This window comes from Oikopleura dioica, chromosome PAR, assembly GCF_907165135.1.
Source record: "Oikopleura dioica chromosome PAR, OKI2018_I68_1.0, whole genome shotgun sequence".
Taxonomy (NCBI): Eukaryota; Metazoa; Chordata; class Appendicularia; order Copelata; family Oikopleuridae; genus Oikopleura; species Oikopleura dioica.
The window spans coordinates 774397-795878 of NC_137293.1; the positions used below are offsets into that span (position 1 = coordinate 774397).

Below are 21482 nucleotides of genomic sequence, written 5' to 3' on the forward strand. Positions count from 1 at the left end.
TGGTAGCCTGGCTGAAATCGTGTGCATGGGAAATGTCCAATCTCCCCTGTAAATCCTCTTGAGTCACCATTTGAATCTTAACTTTGGTTCTCAAGAATCATTTTCGAGATGATGAATGACTGTTTGAATTCCTGGGGCGAATACAACTATTATGAGACTTATGGAGAGTTTCTTCTACTGGCGAATAAAAAATGCAAAAACCTTATCTCAGGCGATTGGTATCTTCTTCCTCAAGCTTTTTCGTTTACGCTTACCCGTGAAAATTCATTGCCAGAATAAAAATTTCAGAATAAAAAATTCAGGATAATTAAGCTATACAAATTTGCATTTATTGATGAACATTATTCGTCGATTTTTGATAAATACAGTGCTTGAGATAATTTTCATGTTCGTTTGAGGTAATTGAAAGAAAATGTTCAAACAAGGCAAGGTTTGTTTGTTGGCGAATGTAGAGTTGGCAGGAGCGGTAGGCGAGTTCGGTTCTGCTTTCCGGAACTGTTGTTTCCGGAAGACGTTGTATGCGAGCTGTAGTCGGATGTCCGCTCCCAGACGTATAATGAAGACACCTGAAAAACAAGGGATTAATCAATTCGTTCAATAGAGAATATTGTAATTTCGTATTCCAAAATGAGACTGTTCTAGATGGTTACCTGGTTGATTTTGTCGGAAACATCGACTTCAAAAGGCTTCGAGGACGAATTTGATGGAAGCCAGCAAGCATCAGAGTGGCCAAGGGTTAGACAGTCTTGATTACAGTAATGACCAAGCATCGCCAGCTGAAAAGAGGGTTACTAGAATTCAAAGCAAAAATGAGGATTATAAACCCAAAATCTGAGTCAAAAATAGTTCAATTTTCAATTCATCTATTTTTCTATCTTATTTTGTCAGTTTTCTTCCTTGATTTCAAAACTCACATGATTTCTTGATTGCGTTTCGCTCCCAGATTCGCCTCTCCCCGAGTCCGAATCCGCCCTTCTGGAATTACTCTTCTGGTTCATCTGCAAAGCTCCCCTGGCCGTACAAATCGTTCCCTCGCTGCCACTCCTCTCCGATTTCATCTTCATGTCAATGATCAAATCCGTGCGCGAAATATTCTGCGAGTTCGCGGAATTATCCCCGAAATTCGACGAATTCATTTTGTCGTTGTGCGCAGCGCGGAGCCGCCGCTGGAGGAAAATGAAGACAACGATGAGAATGAAAATTCCAGCAACAGCTGCGACGGCGCCGATGATAGCCGCGGAAATAGCCGCGCTGACGGTGATTTCGTATTCCATTGCGACGGAGGTGTTTTGGCCATCGTAGACCTATAATATTTGATGATTTTTTTCTAGATTTTTTTTATCAAAAATCATAAAAGAAAAAAAATTCTGAAGCGCAGGAAATATCAAACTAATAAAGAGTTGAGATCCACTTGACAATATCTGTAACCATAGTTAGAATGGAACTAAGAATAAATTGTATTTATGTCAGTCAATTTCTTTGATAAAAAAAAAATGAAAAAGACCCTATTTGATGGCCTCAAATACCGTGAGTGTAATTTCCGCATCCAAATCGCGCGAATAATTCGACTCGAAAATCAAGTCGTGGCCACGAAGCGCGAATAATTCTGCATCTCTTCCTCCAAGTTGAATGACTGGTTCTGTTCCATCTGCGTCAGAGATCTAAAATTGCCTATTACAAAACCTGTTTTAAAAATTGAAATAGAGTCTGGAAAAATATATAAAATATGTTTCAAAAAAAAAAAGAGAACGGCGACCATTAAAAATGTCCCAAAATCCTCCTTGTTCGGCGATGTCGATTTTCTCAGAGTGTTTTTGTTTCTCACATTGGCATTTGCCTCAACTAGATTCCTCGGTGGCTCTTTTCATTCGGAGAAGAGTCCCTTAGCAGAATTCGAAAATAGTGGCGGGCGGATAATAACGTAAAGCATTCCCACGAGAAAATGGCTTATGCGCCGCTCCCGCCATTAACAATCGGACTATACTTTTCCACAACAATCGCATCTTTAAACTTGACCAAAGTTTACGAAGAAAAAGTACTCCCAACAAAACGTGTCGATAAAAAACGATTTTTGAATCTTAATTTCGGATCCAGGAGCAATTATGGAATCACCCTAATTTTCTATTCAAATTTGCCTTCGAAAAATATCCTGCTTTTTAGTTTTTTGGCAAAATAAAATAAGGGTGTCACCATCTTATTTAACGCTTCGTCTGACGGATCGAATAAGGGTATCACTATCTTAAGTTTGTCTATCAAAAGAAGGGTCAGTTGAAGGAAGAATCAAGTTTTGATCGATTTTTTTCGAAGAAATAAGATAGTGACACCCTTATTTTAGTTTGTCATCATTTTGGAATGAACTGTAAGAAAAGCTTTCATATTGTCTTGATCCCCTAAAAAACAGAATAACAAGTCGAAAACGTGATAATTTTAAAATATCTAAGCCGCCGATTACATTTTCGCCCATAAATATGCTCGGCTATATCCTGTTACATAGTCTTTTCCTGAATATTCACCAGCAGCAGTGATGTATGTTTTCAACCGCCCAAGTGAGTTTTAACACATTTTCTCCCGAAAAAGAGCGGCGATAAGCAAGAACTTTGAAAGCTGCTTATTGAAGTTTATTCAGGAATTAAAATGGAGCGTGTTCATTTAGAGACTAATAAGCGCTCTAAAAGAACTTGTGCAAGGAATAACAATTCCAGCCGCAAGCTCGACCGCTCTTTGTGTCTCACTCGCTCATTTTAATACACCTGTGGGGAGAAAATACAACTCATTTTCAAGCAAACAAAAAATTCTTAAGGAGAACTATTTTGCTCTAAGCTCGCCTCTAATTATTTCATGCTGGGTTCTTATTCAGTAATGTAAATTTCAGCCAAATTTGGATTTCATGAGAGCTGCATTTTTTCAGTATTCTGAAACATTTGAAGAATCTTTCAAAACTATTTATGACTAAGAAGAGTTAACTTTTTATGGTGCTGAAAAACTCTTTTTATTGGCATTGCCACCATTGGTCAGAAAAAATTGCGCATTTAAACATTTACAAATCATTTTAACCATTATAAGATATTATAAATTCTCATTTCGAAAATGTATTTTATGGTTATTTAAAATAAAACCTGAGGTTATTTGAGAACTAGAAACTTTTTGATAGAATACCTAACCTCAAAAGTTCCTATCCCTAACCCTAACCCCTAACCCTAACCCTAACCCTAACCCTAACCCTAGATTCTAGGGCCTAGAATACCTAACCTGAAAAGTCCCTAACCCTAACCCTAACTCTAACCTCAAAAGTCGAAATAACATCTCCAAACTGAACATCACTCGCCAGCGCAATGTATTTCGGAATCACGGCCACAGGTCGATTGTCGTTGACATTCTGCACTTGAATCTTCACCAGTCCTTTGGTCGATTTGCCGCCTCCATCCGTGACAAGAACCGTCATCTAAAAGATCTCATGAAAACTGAAAATTTCGAAACGAAAAATTGGGAAACGCCTTGAGATGAGCAGCGAATCCGATCAAGCGAGCGTGGAGTTTATTTCGAAAAAGAGAGTTTTGGACACGATCAGAGAAGTCTTAAGGGAGGGGCAGGCGATAAATGGGAAATTGGAAAAGACAGTGTTGGGTTTACTAAAAACTTTGGCTTCATTGGTAAATGAATCATTATGTTTTCAAAATTGAAGAATTGGGTCAATATTTAACCCAAATGCCTGTCAAATAATTTGAATCTATAAGGGACTTGAATTCTTAAAATTGTTGAAGTGTCATTTTTACTGCTGTTTTTGCTGCAATAATTCGATTTCATTATTATTTTTTATTTCGCTTTCTCAAAAGATTTCTCAGGACGTCTTTATAGAAACCATAAAAAAATCTGAGTTTTTGCCACATGCCGATTTTTTCATTAGATAAATGCTGAAAATAAATTCCTAGCTTCGCTTGAATTTCCATATTTCGCGCGAAGCGGTTTCGCCTTAATTTTGTCCTTAACTAAGCTTGATAAAAAACTACATCATCGAAAAACCTCGTTCCTCAGAAAGAGAACTCCAGGTTAAACTCAAGTGGAGAGGGAGTGAGGTAAATCGTTGCTCAAAGACGGGTCCCGCTCGAGCCCCACTCTTGAAGATATCGCCAAATCAAAATACGAAAGTGAAATGTCTCCTCTTCACGGAAACGGACGCATAGCTACTCCTTCTATTAATTAGACCCTCCACTTTTTCCAAAAAGACTGACAGCTTTCGCCAAATTCTAGTGTCCCAGATTTATAAAGAAGATTCTACATGCAAAAAAGCGCCTGAGTTCGACAACCTTAGTCAGGTTCTGAAAACATTTTACGAAAAGCCGCGTAGCGCTTTTAATGAAGCCGCGAAGCGGCTTTGCAAGTATTTTGAAATAGATCTAAATCATAATTTTGGAAGCCGCTTCGCGGCTTCTTTATAGAAAAAGCCGCTACGCGGCTTCTCAGAACCTGACTCAGGTTTTCATAACAGTTTGCCGATCACAGGCGGTTTTCTTGCATGTAGCATTTTTTCTTTATAAATTTGTTCCTAGAAAGGTCGATTTTCTCGGGGCTCGTTTCTGCCCCCGCAAAAGCGCAATTAGAGGCTGTCGAGCAATTTGTGTTGTGTGAGTGTTGAGATATTTCAAATTTTCCGGAGGTGTTGTTTTGCGCACGTTTTCTAGCGCAACAGTTACGAAAGAAAGAATGCCCAGACCCGTGCGTGAAATCAGACTAGCCCCTTCATTTTCCTCTAAATTCACAGCTCACCCGCCAACTTGCCAATTTGGGGACTAAATAGATTTTACGCAGCGCGAAAATTTAAGGAGCACTTCTCAATGAGTGAATCAGACTTGACTCTAACTCCGGATAGAAAAAGAGTCAGTAACTGCTCAATTAAAATCACAAAGAAAAATACTATTCTTCAATCGAGAAGCCGCTTGCGGCTTTGAGTGAAAAACGACCATAGACGCCCGAAGCCCGGCTTTTCGCAGAAAGCCGCAATCTTCGTAAAAGGAAAGAAAAATTCTTTGTACGAAAAAGAAGGATTTCGAAAAGACGCGCTTCTTTCGACTTCGAATCTTTTTGACTCGAAGGCGCAAGCAGCTTCTCGATTTTCTTCATACAAAGAATTTTTTCTTCTCTTTATGAAGATTGCGGCTTTTCTGAAAAAGCCGCGCTACGCGCGTTTTTGATCATTTTTCGCTCAAAGCCGCAAGCGGCTTCTCGATTTATGAAGCCCGTTTTTAGTGACGAGTGAAAGCAGAACTACGTCATTTTTCTCTTACACCCCAAAACTCGAAAATCTCCATGCTCCCAAATGATGTCGATCACGTTCCGCGGTCTTCATCCTTTTTAAAACTGCGCAACTTACATTGTATTCCTTTTTCGTTTCATAGTCCAGCTCATCTTTCACAAATATTTCTCCACTTTCCGCGTCGATTCCAAATTGTTTTTCTTCAACATCAAGTTGGTAGCTGAGTTTTCCAAAGAGAAAAGGGTCGTCTTTGTCGGTTGCGAGGATTTTTCCAACGACAGTGCCGATTTTTGCGTCTTCTGGGATCGAGAATCGGACTGAATCTGATCGAAGAAGCGGGGAGTTGTCGTTTTTGTCAGAAATTTTGATCGTTTTCTTTTCAGAAGAGCACCTTAAAGACTTTTTATTAAAGATGAAAAACAAGTAATTTAAGGGTGTAGACAGCGCTTTTGAAATTTCCGGAGTTCAATCTTTCTGACACCCTTATTCTCGATCATTTTTTGAAAATAAGGGTGTCACTAAGTTAACTTGATGATTGTTTAAAAATGAGATAAGACAGGGATACCCTTATTTTTGCCTCTTTTCTTTGAATTTTTAAAAATTGCATTTTTCGTTGACTCATTTAGGGCCCCTTATCTCATTACAAAAAAAGTGTCTCCAAATCCGCCCTTGCGCAATAAGCACCCCCAATTTGCGGTCAATTTCTAAATGAATTAGTTTTCTTCGCTTTCCGCCCGTTCGGAAACAATTTCGAAGAGGCCGAACATCAGAAACTCGTAACACGTTACGCTGACGATAAAACCACAATTTCCAATTGTTATCGTCTCTCGAAACCGCTTTGTTTTGCGAAAAATCGTAAGACAAAAATTTTCGTCAATTTTCAAAATTTTAAAATTTCAGCATTTTCTTGAGCACTTAAAAATTGTAAAAAAAAAAAGGAAAAATGACGAGAATTGTGTACTTTTTGGAATCTATGAAATATTGCCGAGTTCGCTACGTAATATCTTCGGCGGACTCTTACGACTTAGGAGTCTAAACACGCGACTCAGGAGCGAACTAACGACGCTAGAAATTTCCCAGCAAGCTCACGAAATTCCGAAGTTTTTTAGTTCATCCCTTTCGAAGGGCTGAATTACGTGGCATTTTTTAAATTTTACTGAAATTTAACTATCAATTATTTTCTAATTTAAAAATTTAGATGTTGACACCCTTATTATAATTAAAAAAATAAGATTTTTAAAAATACTATTTAATAAAATTATCAAAGAGATACCCTTATTTTTGACTCATAAAAACAAAATTTATCAAAAAATATCAAAAATAAGGGTATCACCATCATAATTTTTAAAAAATATTTAAATAAAAAAATGGTTTCAAGAGATGATCATCTCGTCTAGTTGACTCAAAATATCAATTTTTGGCATGTTCGCACGTTCGGGCGAAGTTTTGATTTCTGGTCCTTTGGAAGTGCGGCTGCCAGCGAGCCGATCACTTCTAACAGGCGACTGTCTTCAAATGAAACTATCGCAACACTTTATCCAAAACAATTGTTCTAAACGCGCGCCTGGGCTTTTCTTCTCGCAAAAAATTTTGACGGGCCGTATTTCAAATAGATTTTCTTCCAACATTTCTTATCGAACTAATAAAGTTCTGGCGTAATCTGCAAAGGATGGAGATGCGAAATAAGGGCGTCTCCTTCTTCAACGATCGGGGGGTTAAATTAACACTTGATCGGAGCGATTGTGCGCGAGGCGATTAGACCGCCCCATCATCCAGAATTTCGCCCTTTTCCAAAATGCCTATTACCAGAAATTCCGAAGTCAGTTTGCGACACAAGTGCACGTTGTCCCCTTAATCAGCGGCCCTATCGTAAATTTCAAATTTACAAACAGGAATTACTTCTCTTTGAGTAATTCCTGTTTGTTTCTATTTAAACAGCAAACTTTTTCGATTCAAGATAGTGACACCCTTATTTTCTCCGTCGAAAAAATGCATGAAAACTTAAAATTAAACGTGTCATGATGTTATTCCGGTTAAAAAAGGCAATCGAATTAATATGAGTGACTCCCTTATTTGATCGAAGGCAAAATCTGAAATAAGGGTGTCGCTTCACAATTTTTATGAAGAAAAATTGAAACAGGGCCTCTAAAGTGAGGAACTCGAAGAAAATGATGAGTGGTAAGTTTTACAGTATTTGCGAAAATCGGCAAAAAGGGGCACTTCCCGATTTCGATTTTTGGCCGCTAAGGCGCCCAGATCCCCGACTGATCCAAATTAACTTGCCGGATTAGGACATTCTCCGCTTTCGCCAATTTGAACTCTACTCCCGTATCTTCCCTTCCCGTGAGGAGTACTGTACCTTTGAGGCTTTCCACCGTCGCAAGCAGTAATCTCGACATTGTAGCGATCCTGAATTTCGCGGTCGAAAGTCATCTTCGATTCCAATATAAACTCGTTGTCGCTTTCGCGCCGAATGTGAAAATAATTGCTTTTCGAGCGGTTCAACACATGTCTAATTTTGGAAATAAAAAGTCTGAGAGCCAAAAATAAATTATTTCGGAAATAAATTTAAAGCTAAAATTATAATTGCTGAAGCGTTTATTTCGCTTTCGCTTCTGAGTTTGAACCGGTCCTAGGTTTCAGATCAATGTCGATCGCAGAGTTGATTTCGCCGTCCAGGTCAGATACAGTAACGAAGGCGACGAAAGAGCCAGGTTTTTGTTTTCAGCCAACAGGATTGATCCTTGAAATTTATTTTAAAAATTAAAGAAAACAGTCGATTTTCGCCAAAAGAGTTTTGACTCGAAACTTTTGAGTCAAAACTTTTGACCGAATCTTGGCTCCAAAACCTGTGTTGAAAACCTGAGTCAGGATTTGAAAGACCTTTGGCATGATTCTTTTCAATTGTCTTTTAAATCCTGACACAGGTTTTCAACACAGGTTTCAGAGCTCAGCAAATAGCTATGAGAAGTTTTTATCGTATCATCTTTTTAATCCCTATAATTTCAATAAGCTCCTCTTTTTCAACAAAAGACAAAATGAGCTGAAACAAGCTCTAACAAGAGAGAAGCAGCATCTTTCTCAAGGCAATTACGGCGGTGTCGAAAATCCGCCAAACGACCCACCAAACGAGCATTTGTTTTGAAACGAGCTCATCGGCTTCCATTATGAGTTGCTTCTATACGTGAGATACGAAGCTTTCAAAACTGTAATTTCAGATTTTGTAGATTTTTTCGGACTTATCAAGTTTTTCTGGAGTAAATCAGACTTTCGACCGGATAAATTTGAGAGCTTAAAAGTGCTACGGAAAAAATTTCGAAAAGATTGAAAATTGAGCGTCCAAATTTGTTCCTAAAAATCGCAAAACACTTTAAATATTTATGCTTGCTTCGCAGCGGGATACTCGACGCTTATCAAGTGTCGCGCAGCTCGTAAGTGGCGTTAATTCAAGCTTCTAATCTCTGGCTCTTTTCATTATTTTTCGTGTTCACTGCTACTAGTCGTACACACAGGCTCTTATCCTTTAACCTCTTTTGACAGGATAAAAACGTGACGAAAAGTCAAAAATCTACTTTTTTCGAGGACTATTTGAATCTGTCAAAAAACGAGAAGCCACTTGCGGCTAGGATCGGCAAGCTGTGTAGAGAGCCTGAGTCAGGTTTTTAAAAGCTTAAATGAAAAGCCGCGTAGCGGCTTTTTTAATACACGAAGGCGCAAAGCGGCTTCGCCAATAATTTGAAACATGCAAGAGCCTTGTCACAGGACTGATTGTGTTGCGAAGCCGCTTCGCGGCTTTGTTTTTGAAAAAGCCGCTACGCGGCTTTTAATCTTAGCCCCCTAGAACTTGCCTAAGGTTTTCAACACAGGTTGCCGAGCGAGTAGAAAAAGCCGCAAAAGCCGCGACTCTCAACTCTTTCGAGCCAAAAGCTGCGAGAAGCGTCTACTTGATAAAATAAGGGTATCACTACGTTATCTTTCTTCAAAGCAAAAATTCCCCTTATTCTTGTTATTTTCAATATTGCCACTGTATCTTCCTCCGCAGGGGCATTTCTAGTGCCTCATTATTCGGAAATTACACGACCACGAAAATAAATGCCGACCACGATCGAAATGCGCCAAAAGAACATTTCAGTCGAGATCGCGAGGTCGAAATTATATTCCTCTCGTGGTCGTCTTTTTCGCGAAATAGAAATTCCTCAATCGCCATTTTTCAAATTTTTTGGGAAGAAAATTACACTCATTAAGAGGAGGGTTTACGTAATGGGTTACTACAGCTTGTTTGTTTGCAAGAATGCTAGAATAATTAAAAAGACGCGTTAGGTACAACTGGCTCTAGAAAACGCCCAGTTCATACAGGAAAATAAAGCGGCAGTTTATTTGGCAAACTTGAATATTTTCCGTAGAGCGTCAGATTCGCATGAAAATAATTCGCTGGAGAATTAAGCGTTGCTTGATTTAATCAAGTTGACAGAAAAATACTCAATTTACGGATTCCCAAAGTTGTTGACGGAACAAAGTAAAAACCCTATTTTGGCAAAAACATTGCGGAAATGGGATAATAATGAGAGTTTGAAAAAACTTAGACATCGGGGCTTATTTATTGAATTTGAAACAGTTTTATTTCAAAGAGCGGGTAAATAGGTAAATATTTTAGTTTCTGCTGGTTTAAATTGTTAATTTGGCGAGAAAAAACGATTATTATGAGCTCGAACTTTGAAAAATTCCGCTTTCTTGAAGAATCTTTTCCTCTTTCGGTTTAAAACAGCTGTTCGATTTAAAATTTTTATGATGTCGGAAATGATTAAGAAAAAGGGTTTTTGATGCGTAATTAGTTGATTATCGGCAGCTGGATACCGGTATAAAACAGCTTCTGGAAAAAATTTTATCACCATTTTAAAAATGAATCGACAATGAAGAACAAATGATGATAAATTGCTCTTTTGAGCGGTTTACTATAATTTTTCTTTATAGTTTTTATTAGACAAGAAATCATCGAATATATCATCGAATATCGAAATCACGATACTTTACTGCTACTTTTCTTAATAATTTTCCATTTTCGATGAATAAAATAATCTTCGTCACTTATTTCAAAATTTTGTACATTTATTCAATTCTAGTTGAAAGTCAATCGAGTTTTTTCCACCTCAAAAAGTTGCCCTTCTCCTGAAAGTTTTAGGCTGAAACTAGCACAAAGTATCTGAATCAATGATAAAACGGTACTTATTCCGAGTCAACAAGCAGCCAACTACTGAACCTCTCCAGTTGAAGCGCGAAAAAGAGAGGTTTGGTACTTGGGTGATTATTGGATTGGTGGAGAGTTATAGAGTGAATTGTTGTGCCACTTCAAGTGCCCAGTACAGCACACACACTCGAGGGTGCTCAAAGACGTATTCATCAAATAGCACAATTAGCAGCCCCTTATGAAACAAAAACCAAAATAGCACGAACTTATTCTGGAAGAAAAAGAAAACTAATGAACCTGGCGCCTCCCGGGTGGAGCCAGTTTTATTCAAAAGTAATGAAAAAATATGAAAAAAAAGACTTGTCTTTCATACATAGGCTCAGAAACCTGTGTTGAAAACCTGAGTCAGGGTCCTGAAAAGAGCTCAAATTAATAGCCGCAGCGCGGCTTTAGTTTTAAATGAAGCCGCAAAGCGGCTTCGCCAAAATAGAAAAGACTTTTTCAGGACCCTGACTCAGGCTTTTTACTCAGGTTTTGCACCTTTTTTCTGTTTCTTTTTTGCGAAAATTTCGGCAAATTTAGGGAAGAAAAAAACGTGTGGCCACTTGAGTATAAAATTACTAAAGTCTAATGGGGGGCGCGATAAGGCGTTTTTAAATCTCCCGCTGAGTAGCAGATGAATTTTCTTATCGGTTACGAAAGTACTCACCGTCTTCCGCGAGTCCGTTGATTGGCATCACTGACACTTGTGGCGCGTGGTCGTTCAGGTCCAGAATTGAGACCTCGACGGTCGCGTAGCCGGATCGGGAGGGGTTGCCCAAGTCGCGGGCTTCGACCCGAATTCGAACGCTAGAATTTTTAGTTATTCTTTTTTTTATTTTTTTCCGGAAATCCCTGAAATTAAAAACATGTGTTTATGGTCCTTACTAAACGATCTTTTCCTGTTTTTCCAGCAACAAATTACCCCCTTTGATTCACTTGATATTTCTATATTATGCCCGGAATACTTAAGAAAAGCGCCCCGAATTTATATTCAAACAATCGAAACAACGCATTCGTTCGATTTGTTAATTGAGGAAGTTGGCTTACGCCCCGCCAGAAGCAACAAATTGGCCACTTATGGGATCATCCCTGGCGTTTTTCGCTGGTCACGATGAAATTTACCGCGATTTTTTCTTTTCTTGACCGTTTCCACTCGGAAAAGACAGGTTAATTTGAGGATTGAATCGATTTCTGTCATTCGAAATTTGAAAATGAAATGTAAAAAATACAAGCCGCCCCGTGTAGTACAACTTCCGGTTCTGACTCTTTGCTGAAAGCCGAAATTATGGAAATGATTGGGCGAGAACGCTCAGCTATTAACTAACATGGGAAAAAACGAAGCTCTAAAATGATGCGGAATTTCCTGAAGAGCCGATTTTCTTTTTGCCCGTCAACGTGACTTTTTATCGAAGAGTTTTGATAATGACTTTGATAAATGAATGAGAGAGTTGTCAGAAAAAGCTCAAGAAAATGGTTTTTCTTTGGCTTTTGTCTTAAGGAAACACATGTTCTTCTCTTTGTTGATTTTCTATGGCACTTTTCGCAAGGAAAAAATTTGAACTTGGTTAATAATTTAACCATTTCTTGAACCTCAAGGTCCCACAAGCGGCTTTTCTATATTCAATCATGTGCGGCTTCTATATCTCCAAGAATAAATGACTAGTGTGGTAGTGTGGCCAAAATTGAGCGATTTGGAAGGATTGAAGAGTTGATTTTTGGAAGAGCTTTTGTTAGCTCTAGAATTCCGGGGTTTGGTTTTGAAATAGAAGCTAAAGCGGGTCGCTCACCCTCGTCCGTTTCCAGTTCACTTTCAAACTTGTGGTCGCGCCGACAAGTGGAGCGGATGAAATTTCGGGATTAAGTACCGACTGGGAAACTTTTCCCTCGCCTTAGTTTTTAGAGCTTGATTGATCTTTGGCCAATTTACGGTTTCGAGAATATTTCCCCCTTTTCCGGAAATGTACACAAGCGACTAGGCACATCCCTTCTGCGCCATTTGAATGTCAGGCGAAATGGTAAATCGGCTCAAGATTCAGCTCATTTACCATGAAATTGGAAGCAATTTCGATTTTTTGCTTATTTTGTTACATTTATGTTTAGACCAGAGTTAGAAATGTAGTAGGGTAGTAACGTAGTAATGTAGTAAATTACTACATTTTACTACATCAAGTGGTAGTAATGGTAGTATGTAGTAGCATTCTCAGAAGTATGTAGTAATGTAGTAATACTACATTACTACATGCAGTTCTAGAGATAAATTTATTTTGGGAAACTAGCCATTTTTCGCTTTATTCTTTCCAAAAGAGTTGTCTAATTTTTTTCTTACGTTATCTATGTCTCTTTTCTTTATTAAAAAATGTAATGGTAGTATGTAGTAGCCGTTTTTGGAAACCGAGGTAGTAATGTAGTAATGTAGTAGAGGTATTATTGAGCGCTGTATTCTGGTGGTAGTAATGGTAGTATGTAGTAGCAAAATGTTACTACATTTCCAACCTGGTTTAGACTTCTCGAAAATTTAGGCTTGGAAACCTGAGTTGGAAACCTGAGTCAGGGCTCTGATAGAGTCTTGAACCTGCGTAGCGGCTATTTTCTAGAGAAACCGAAAAGAAATGCATAAAAACAGATTCTGGCTTTTATCAAAGCTTCAGGACCCTGAGTCAGGTTTTCTACACAGGATTCTCAGCCCAGTGTAGAAAAAGGGGCTTCTATGTCTTTTACCTTTTGGTCGTTTCCCGATCAATTGCTCCAGTCGTCGAAATCACCCCAGTTTTCGGCTCCATTTGAAACTTCCCGACTGCCGTTTTCGGATCAACACTTTCAATCTCGTATCGAATTTCTCCATTCAGCCCGTTGTCCAAATCATCCGCACTGACTTTGTAGACGAATGTTCCTGCGGGCGCGTTTTCAACGACGCTGGCGGAGAAAACGTCTTGGTCGAATTTGGGCGAATTGTCGTTGCTGTCTTGGATGTTGATAACGAGTTTCGTTGAGCCTTCTCGTCCCCCGCCGTCGGTGGCGATAACGGATCCCTCCCAGCGCGGGGCTAGTTCGCGATCGAGCTTTTTTAGGACCTAGGAAATTGATGAGGTGAGGGTTGGGGTCAAAAAGCTGTCCAAGAATCAAGAAAAAAACGCAAAATAAAGAAGTTAGAAAGTAACTCATATCTTATTATTCGCCATTCTTTTCTATTATCTTTGAAGGGAACCCGCGGTAAAAAGTGCTCAATGTTCAATTTTTAAGTTTAATCGTCGCAATTCAAAAATTCATCTTGAACAAGCGCTCCAACACCTGCATCTGAATTTTTAAAAGCGCGCTGACTGTTTTTGTGGCTCTTTTTGCGAACTTGATATTTCTCTGCATTTTTGTCTGCTAGACAAGTATTTTCGGATGCCGAAATCTTACCTTCAAGAAAGGCCTTCCATTTTGGACTTGAATATCGAATGTTCCGGGCGGGACGATACTGTAGCTGACTGCCGCAAATTCTCCGATATCAGCGTCCTTGGCGATCAAGTCGGAAACTTCGAATTCTTCTCCGATTCCGAGGGCTTCTGGAATTTCTAGAGAGACGAGATTCGAGCGGAAAACGGGCGAGTTGTCGTTGACATCAGTGATTTCGATCGAAAGGATGATTTTTCGTAGACTTCTTGCGGCATTACTGCGATCTTAAATACCAAAGTAAAACCTTATTATCTGGAATCATTGAAAATTTCAATTAAGAAGAGCTTTTACTTTTGAAAAAGTAACTTCTGAGGAACGAGAAGTTGTTGATAATCAGAGTAAATATGTATTCTCAAAATCCAGCAAGAGACGGAAAAAGTCCGAATTCTAAAAATTGATACATAGTTATGGTTTTCAATTTCTTTCGATTTTTAATTCTTTAACTTGGCGCTCGATAAATATCGCTGTTTTTCTTTCCCACTAGTTTTTGATTCAAATCATCAACAAAGTCAAAATCCCCTATTGAAAAATTGAGAAAGACCTACAAATTGAAGGCAACAATTTTCCAAATTTTCCTTGCCCACAGTGCTCCTTACGATAAGCCTGGATCATCGCATCGTTATCTCGCCCTGAGCCACTTCCCTGGCCAAGTAATGGCTATAAAATTATATCGTAACGAGCCTGTTATCACGCGAAAAACTTTCCGATCCTGGATCCGTTAGAATGTCGACTTTCCAAAAATCGTGTAAAAAGCTTCTTCAACTTACGTTTATCGAAAAAAGAAAAAAGAAAGTCATCAATACAACATCATCAAAAATTCAATAAAACAAAGTCATATCATCAATAAAAATCACCAATAAACAGAATCCAGTTCAATCAAAGACGCATCTAAATATTGGTGATGCAACAAGTCAGATGCGTCTAACGAGTTAGGCGTAAGCGATAATTTATTTAGATAACTCGTGTCCACCCTGGACTGCCAAATCTGACGGCGCGGTGAATTTGCGGGCTGGGCCAGCTCTTGTCCTTTTAATATAAATCACTGTTTTCTGCTTCTGGGTTGACCAGCACTCAATAACCTAATTCAACCGGCTTTTAAAGGTCGAAGTTAACCCTAACGGCAAGTGTTTAGGGTTAGGCTCTAGGGCAAAAGATGTGGCTGGGCGTTTCTGATTGGATAAGTAGTGTTTGTCCATTAGGGATTGGGTGATGGAAACAAATATCGGCCTCTTATTGGCTGAGAGAACCATTACCCCAGATTTTTGGACACAGTTAGGGCCCCCTTCCTACCACCCACCCTAGGACCTAAACAATAGTCAGGATAGGGTGAGCTTAAGGACCCCGTCAGCTTTTTCGAAAAATCAAAGCTCGGAATTTTAAAATTTTGACCCCGGAAATGGATTTTACGAGTCGAAAAATGATTATGAGGCTTCATTTTTTGGGGGTCTATCTCGTCTCCTTCACCCTCAAAATCGCGTTTGAAAATTGGACTTTTCGCCAAAAATTGACGAATTTGCCTGAATTTTGGCGATAATATTGTTTTTTCTTGGTCAAAAAGTCCTCTTATAAAGATTTTGAAGCAAGTTTAACCAGAGGACGCATTAAGAACCAAAAATATGGTGTTTTTAAAAATTTCCATTTTTCAAAGGAAAGAGCTGACGGGGGGTCCTTAACCCTTCAAAAACCATCTTTTGAGTGCTTTGAGTGGTTAAGTTTGTCCATATGATTATGGCTCCCTATTAAATTGAGTAAATAGTTAGACTAATTTCTAGCTTCTAACTTGTTCTAGAGCGTGAGCTCCGATAACAGCTCATATTTTTATTCTGCGTTTTGAGTCGACCGCGGCCAATTTCATCCAAATTGTTTTCCCACTTGCGGCGGCGATCATTGTATTTTTCTACTCGGGAAACTTGAGAAGAACCACCCCTAATCTAATAAACCGCGTATCAGTAGATACAGCATGCGCGCTACGGCTCTAGTTGATGGAGTGAGCAAGAGTTGTTTAGGCGCCTTATCGCGGTGAGTATTATTTTATGCTCGCGAGCTGTCAAAGACAGCGGCGGATCAACGCACACCAGCACAGGTGGATGATATTTTTCCTGGAGCTTCGATAACTTTATGAAATAAGGGCTACTGGAAAGAAAACCTGAATGGAGCATTCATTCACTAGCGATAATGAAAATCGTTCTCAGAATTGAATCAGGGTCCTTTTGCCTGAAAATGAGGTTTCATGAAAAACTGAGTAGATAACCTGACTCAGGGCAAATTACAACTTAAATCTCCTTTTTTAATTAAGGGAAGCCGCTCCGCGGCTTCGTTTCTTAAAAAGCCGCGTAGCGGCTTTTCGCTTAAGATCTTTTAGACCCTGACTAAGGTTCTCAACATAGGATTTTTCGTGAAAGCTCATTTTTGTGCGAAAAAAATGAGACAGGAAATGACCTCTTATCGCCATCGAAAAAATGTAGCAAATTGGCTGAGCCACTTATGCGTTACTTTATAAATATATTTCTCTCTCCTTTTAAAAAATATTCGTGCCAAGGAAATACGCTGCGGAAATTCTAACTGAGCATGTTCCGGAATTCCGTCCGGCCCTCGTGTTACCGCAGCCCAGAAAATGCCCCGTCGCCCGTGTTCTAACATAAATTGACTTTTGCTTACGTTATTCTGAATTTCGTTAACTGGCTGACTCTTCCGCAACGAAACATAATTACGTTTTGTTTTCGAGGTGGAGGATCGATCATGTTCTTTAAATAATTAAGGCGTTCGGAAAAATCAACCGGAAATTGAGTTTTTGACCATTTTGAGGATGGTCAAAAACCGTTTATTTTCTGAAGTAAGCCTAAAATTTCAATCATTTGAAAATTCAGAACAAAAAAGGCGCCGCGCTCAAAGCTTTTTCTAAACAGAAAAAGGCATATTCAGCTGTCAGGCTCGATTCCATCACGGATGCAATTGGCACCGCCCGTCAAAAATCGAATTTGGGCACGATTGGGCACTTTGTACCGAGCGCGCTGATTTCTGACTTCTTGGATAATGCCACGCTCGAATAAATGACGTGATTTTTTCGCGCCGTTGAATTGGCTTTTCATTTTTTTTTATTTGGATTTTGACTCGATAAAGGTCAATTAAAAAAATCCTTCCCGTGCATTTTCGGAGAGTCAGAAGCTTCTTATCAGCATCTTTTTTATCTTATTTAATCTGTCGAAAATCCATAAGAGCCCCGATTTAATCTGGGCAGGAAAGACTCTGAAACAAACAAAACCATTCTCAACAGACAGGAGCAGCTCCTGTCCTTGAGAGCAAAAAAGATCGATAAGAGTGTTCCCTTCAAGAGTCCAATTTCCGCCTTTCGAGCCTCCGCATATTGCCATAGCAAAGATAAATCGACTCGCAGCTTCCGTCGCACTTCCGAAAATCTTTTCATTTTTCATTAAATGAATTTCTAGCACTCCAAAATGTCGTTTCAATAAACAATACTCAAAAGAAGAATACAAAGATCCGCAAATCTTTTTGAAAAAAAAATGTTTGATGAAGTGGGGATAACAATTAATTTCTTGTTTGAATGGAGGATAAGAATTAAGGGGACGAAGATCAATAATGTATCAATGCGACTTTGAGTCAGTAGGGCGCTTTTGATATGAATAAATTTAAAGTAGTTTCATTTATTAAAATAACAAAGCGAATCTGGCAAAAGATCAACCAAGATTATCTTTTTCAATGTAAAAATCTTCTGTCTCCTTAAAATAAGGGGTCCCCATTTCAACGAAAATCTTAATTTTAAAAGATTTTAAATTCCTCGAAAATTGCCGATTTAACGGATTTTCTAGCCAAAAGCCTTTTCCTAGCAATATTTCAGACGATCCGTTAAGATGGTGCCAACCTTAAAGGATATTTAACTCGTTAATTAAAAATCTATTGAAGTTATTATTTTGTTAAGATGGAGAATCCCTTAGTTGATAGAGAAGCATGAAGAGGCAATTTTTGGTCAATTTCGCTCGAAAAGGTTAATAAATTTGGATTATTGAAATGAGAATTTTTGTCTCTTGGAAAACTCCATTTTTCATTCATTTTAATTTTCCAAATCAAATTCCCTGTTTTTAAACAAACGAAGTGAACAAGAATAAAAATGCTTGTCAACCGGAAATTCTAAATCGATCCGGAGCAAGGTGAAAAAGCAAAGTATTGCCGATTATAAAAATACAAAATAGTTTTCGTTGTATCACTTTGTTTTGGGACAATAGCCCCTTTTTGTAAAAAATAAAGCCTGGGGATTATTGGGAGATCACAAAGAGAGAGACGCGGGGAAAGAAACGTATTTATAGCGAAAAGTAATTATAAATTGTTAATTGGGGTGAAAATATTGTTATTCAATTCTAATTTGGGAAAATTGCTTTGTTATGAAATCTATCAAGACTAACCTTTTTTGCAAAAAAACGGTCTATTTTTCCCCATTTTGGCGAAAAAAATACCAAAAAATCAGTGAAAAAATGTTTTTCTATTAAGAAAATGACCTTTTTCGTGTCACTCTCTTATTTAACCCATTTTAGCTGAAGAAAAAAAATCTTAAAAGTCTATTTTTTCAACGAAATGGTCGTTTTGTGCCACTTTCTTATCTTAACCTATTTTCGTCGACCCTTAGAAAATCATTCTTTATCAACCCTTTTTTTTTCTCAAAATAAGAGAAATCCTCAAATCCTCAAAGACAACAAACATATCGCCCCTTGAGCCGCTGGACAGTATCACTCGCCCAGAAACCCAAATATCCCCTTTTGTGTGCCCAGATATCGCTTGGCTCTAAAAGCGCCGGCGGCAAAGTCCCCAGACGCGCCGCAATAGTAAGACAGTAAGAAGCGCTAATCGCCTTTTGACCTTGTGCGACAGAAAAAAGGGACGAAAATAGCGGCCATTGATTTCCATTATCCCTGTTTATATTGGCGCTCTTCCTGTAAAAAGAAGAAATTCCAGTAGAAAAGAAGAAAAGAATTTCTAAAATTGGGAAGCTTACAGTTGTGTCGAAAATGCATTCTTTCTTTCTTCCACAAAGTGACTCGCGGTCGAGGGATTTCTTCAGCAGGACTTGCCCTGAGGCGAGAACTTCTACCAAGTCGGAATTCTTCTGCAATTGGAAAATCCTGAAGACAAAAAATATTAATTCAAGTTTTGACGAATAAAAGTTGAAAAAATACGAGAATTTTGACCAAAATTTTGGTCAAGTTTTAGGCCAAAATTTTAAGAAATGACCGGGTGGCGGGCGCCCAGGTTCACAATCGGTTGGTTCACAATTTTGTGAACCCGGTTCACAATTTTGTGAACCTGGTTCACAATTTCGGTCAAAAAAGTGACTCAAACTGACTAAAGGCGCGGCTGTAGAGAAAGTTTATAACGTCAAAAATGAGTTTCTCTTTGAAATCAGGCGCGGAGCGCATACAGACCCCTGATTTTATACTTTTAAAAATTTTGCGAACCGGGTTCACACAGATTGTGAACCGGGTTCACAAAATTGTGAACCGGGTTCACAATTGTGAACCTGGGCGCCCTACACCCAAATGACCCGAAAAAGAAACCATAAATCTGAAATTTCTTATGTTGCTCTTATATTTATTGATACGACATTTTCGATGGTAAATAAAAAGCTTCAGTATGAAAAGTAAACTCAACTATGTACAGTCGTTAACTCGCTCAAAACCACTAAAAAATGCTCAAGGGAAAAAGTGTTGCTAGAAATTATTCAAACAAATGTCGACTTCCTCCACGTGTGAACCTCTCTTCTCAAAAACGGGTTGAAGCCGTGTTTCATCCCTTCTTTTCAAGAACAGTTCATATTCAAAACTCACTAGAACAAGTAAATGGGCGTAAGACGCTTTTTAGAACCTTTATTCTGTCAAATTCTATTAAAATGCATTTCTGCGAAAGTAGACAAGCGGGCTTATCGCTTTCTTGAATGTAATGGAAAACGAGGCCGGGCTTGAAATTTGAATTTATCAACAGCTCCAGCCTCGTGTTTCTGGCGCTGGGTGTTGTTTGGAAAAAACAGCTACCCGGAAAAATGATAAAATACAACTCAGCTGGGACGGGGCGCTTTTTAGACACTTTTTTCTAAACAAAAATCTCGGAAAAAAAATTCCAAAAGAGAAATTAACCCATCGACGCACAGATGACCAAATTTTTGTCTTTTCGCGAAAAAAATGCTAAAATTTTATTGACAATAAGAAGCTTGAAAATTTTAATTTTTTTTTTCGCGAAAAGATCAAAATTTTGTCCTCTGTGCGTCGATGGGTTAATTCCTCTTTTGCTTGAAAGACAAAGAAGACGCTGATTATCAATATTTTTTTGTAAAAAAATTATTTTTTTTTAAGTAAGCTCTAGAATTAGATACCTTTTTATGTCAGTCCTATCAAATGTGAGTGAGTTGAGGTTGAAAAGCTGCTCTCCAGATCTGAGTCCTTCCGGAACCGAAATTTTCTTCGTCTTCGAGGCGGCCAGAATGCTCCACGCCAAAACTGATAACCATAATACCTACAACAAAAGTAAAGAATCGGTTTTAAATTCATGTCATTATTTTGAAAAATAAAACGAAATTGTAAAAATGTATAGACAACTCGGCTTTGTAAAACGTTAATAAATTAATTCGTAAATTTTTAAGAAAATGCATATGATATTTGACTCAAATAAAATAATCTTTAATATTTATTGTTATTTAAATAAGAACAAAGCAAAGCAAAAAAGCATGTTGAAAAGAAAAGAAACAAATTAGGGATGATTTATATTTGCTGGAAGGTCAAATTAACAGAAGGTGAGCCCAGAGGGGTCGTCCGTCATTTTGAGAACTACAGTGAGAAATCTAATCCTTCGTCAAAATTCTTAATTTTGATTGATAATGCCGAGAAAAATCTGAATTTCAGGAAATTCTGAAAAAATCACCGAAAAAACCCTCAAAATTTTGAAATTTTCGGCTAAAATTTTCCCTAAATTTTCGTTTTCAAAAGAAATGCTAGGATAAAAGATGAGATTAAATTAATTTTTTGTAAAAAAGAACCTGGTTGAATATTTTTGTTATCATTAAGACGCTTCTTCGTTTTTTTCTTCTTATAAAATCTCTTTTTTTTACAAAAATTCTTCTTCGATAATCTCTATAAATAAAAAAAACCAACTACAGGAAGTACAACTGTAGTCACAAAGTACAAGTTCTTTCTTTGATTATATAAAATTATTATTCGTCCGGTGGAAGATCCGACGCGACGGGCTCGGCGCGCGCGCATTTTCAGCGCGGCTCTCCAGCGCCTCCGAAGCGTACTTTTTCTCAAAATTTTTTTCAAGAAGCGCCATCTTGTGGAGCGCCAAGCGCATTCTGACAAGGTGGGTACATACTATTAATGGCAATTACGCATGCTAATTGAATTAAATACCGTGGTTTTCCATCTTAAGAGCGCCCAACTTAAGAGCGTTTTTGCCAATATTTTCCATATTCTGTCATCTGAAAAAATCCCAACTTTAGAGCGTTTTTTGAAATTTTTAATTAATAATTAGAATATCGTTTATTTCAACCTGTAAAATCATTGAAAAAAA

At 38.2% G+C, this 21482-nt stretch overlaps 2 protein-coding genes across 2 annotated transcripts; both read right to left on the reverse strand.

Moving 5' to 3' along the window:
* Nucleotides 1-414: 414 nt before the first annotated feature.
* LOC145704185 (protocadherin beta-6-like) lies at nucleotides 415-7980 on the reverse strand. The gene is made up of 8 exons (XM_081781624.1): nucleotides 7895-7980; nucleotides 7611-7750; nucleotides 5369-5642; nucleotides 3284-3442; nucleotides 1527-1661; nucleotides 915-1304; nucleotides 651-776; nucleotides 415-566 (listed from the first exon to the last, which is right to left on the reverse strand). The coding sequence occupies exons 2-8, from the start codon at nucleotides 7682-7684 to the stop codon at nucleotides 417-419; spliced, it is 1308 nt and encodes a 435-aa protein (XP_081637750.1). The 5' UTR covers nucleotides 7685-7750; nucleotides 7895-7980; the 3' UTR covers nucleotides 415-416.
* On the reverse strand, nucleotides 7884-21118 carry LOC145704186 (protocadherin alpha-7-like). Its single transcript, XM_081781625.1, has 7 exons — nucleotides 20953-21118; nucleotides 20293-20432; nucleotides 18922-19048; nucleotides 13881-14140; nucleotides 13197-13549; nucleotides 11146-11285; nucleotides 7884-7994 (listed from the first exon to the last, which is right to left on the reverse strand). The coding sequence occupies exons 3-7, from the start codon at nucleotides 18938-18940 to the stop codon at nucleotides 7891-7893; spliced, it is 876 nt and encodes a 291-aa protein (XP_081637751.1). The 5' UTR covers nucleotides 18941-19048; nucleotides 20293-20432; nucleotides 20953-21118; the 3' UTR covers nucleotides 7884-7890.
* Between the last annotated feature and the right edge of the window lie 364 nt (nucleotides 21119-21482).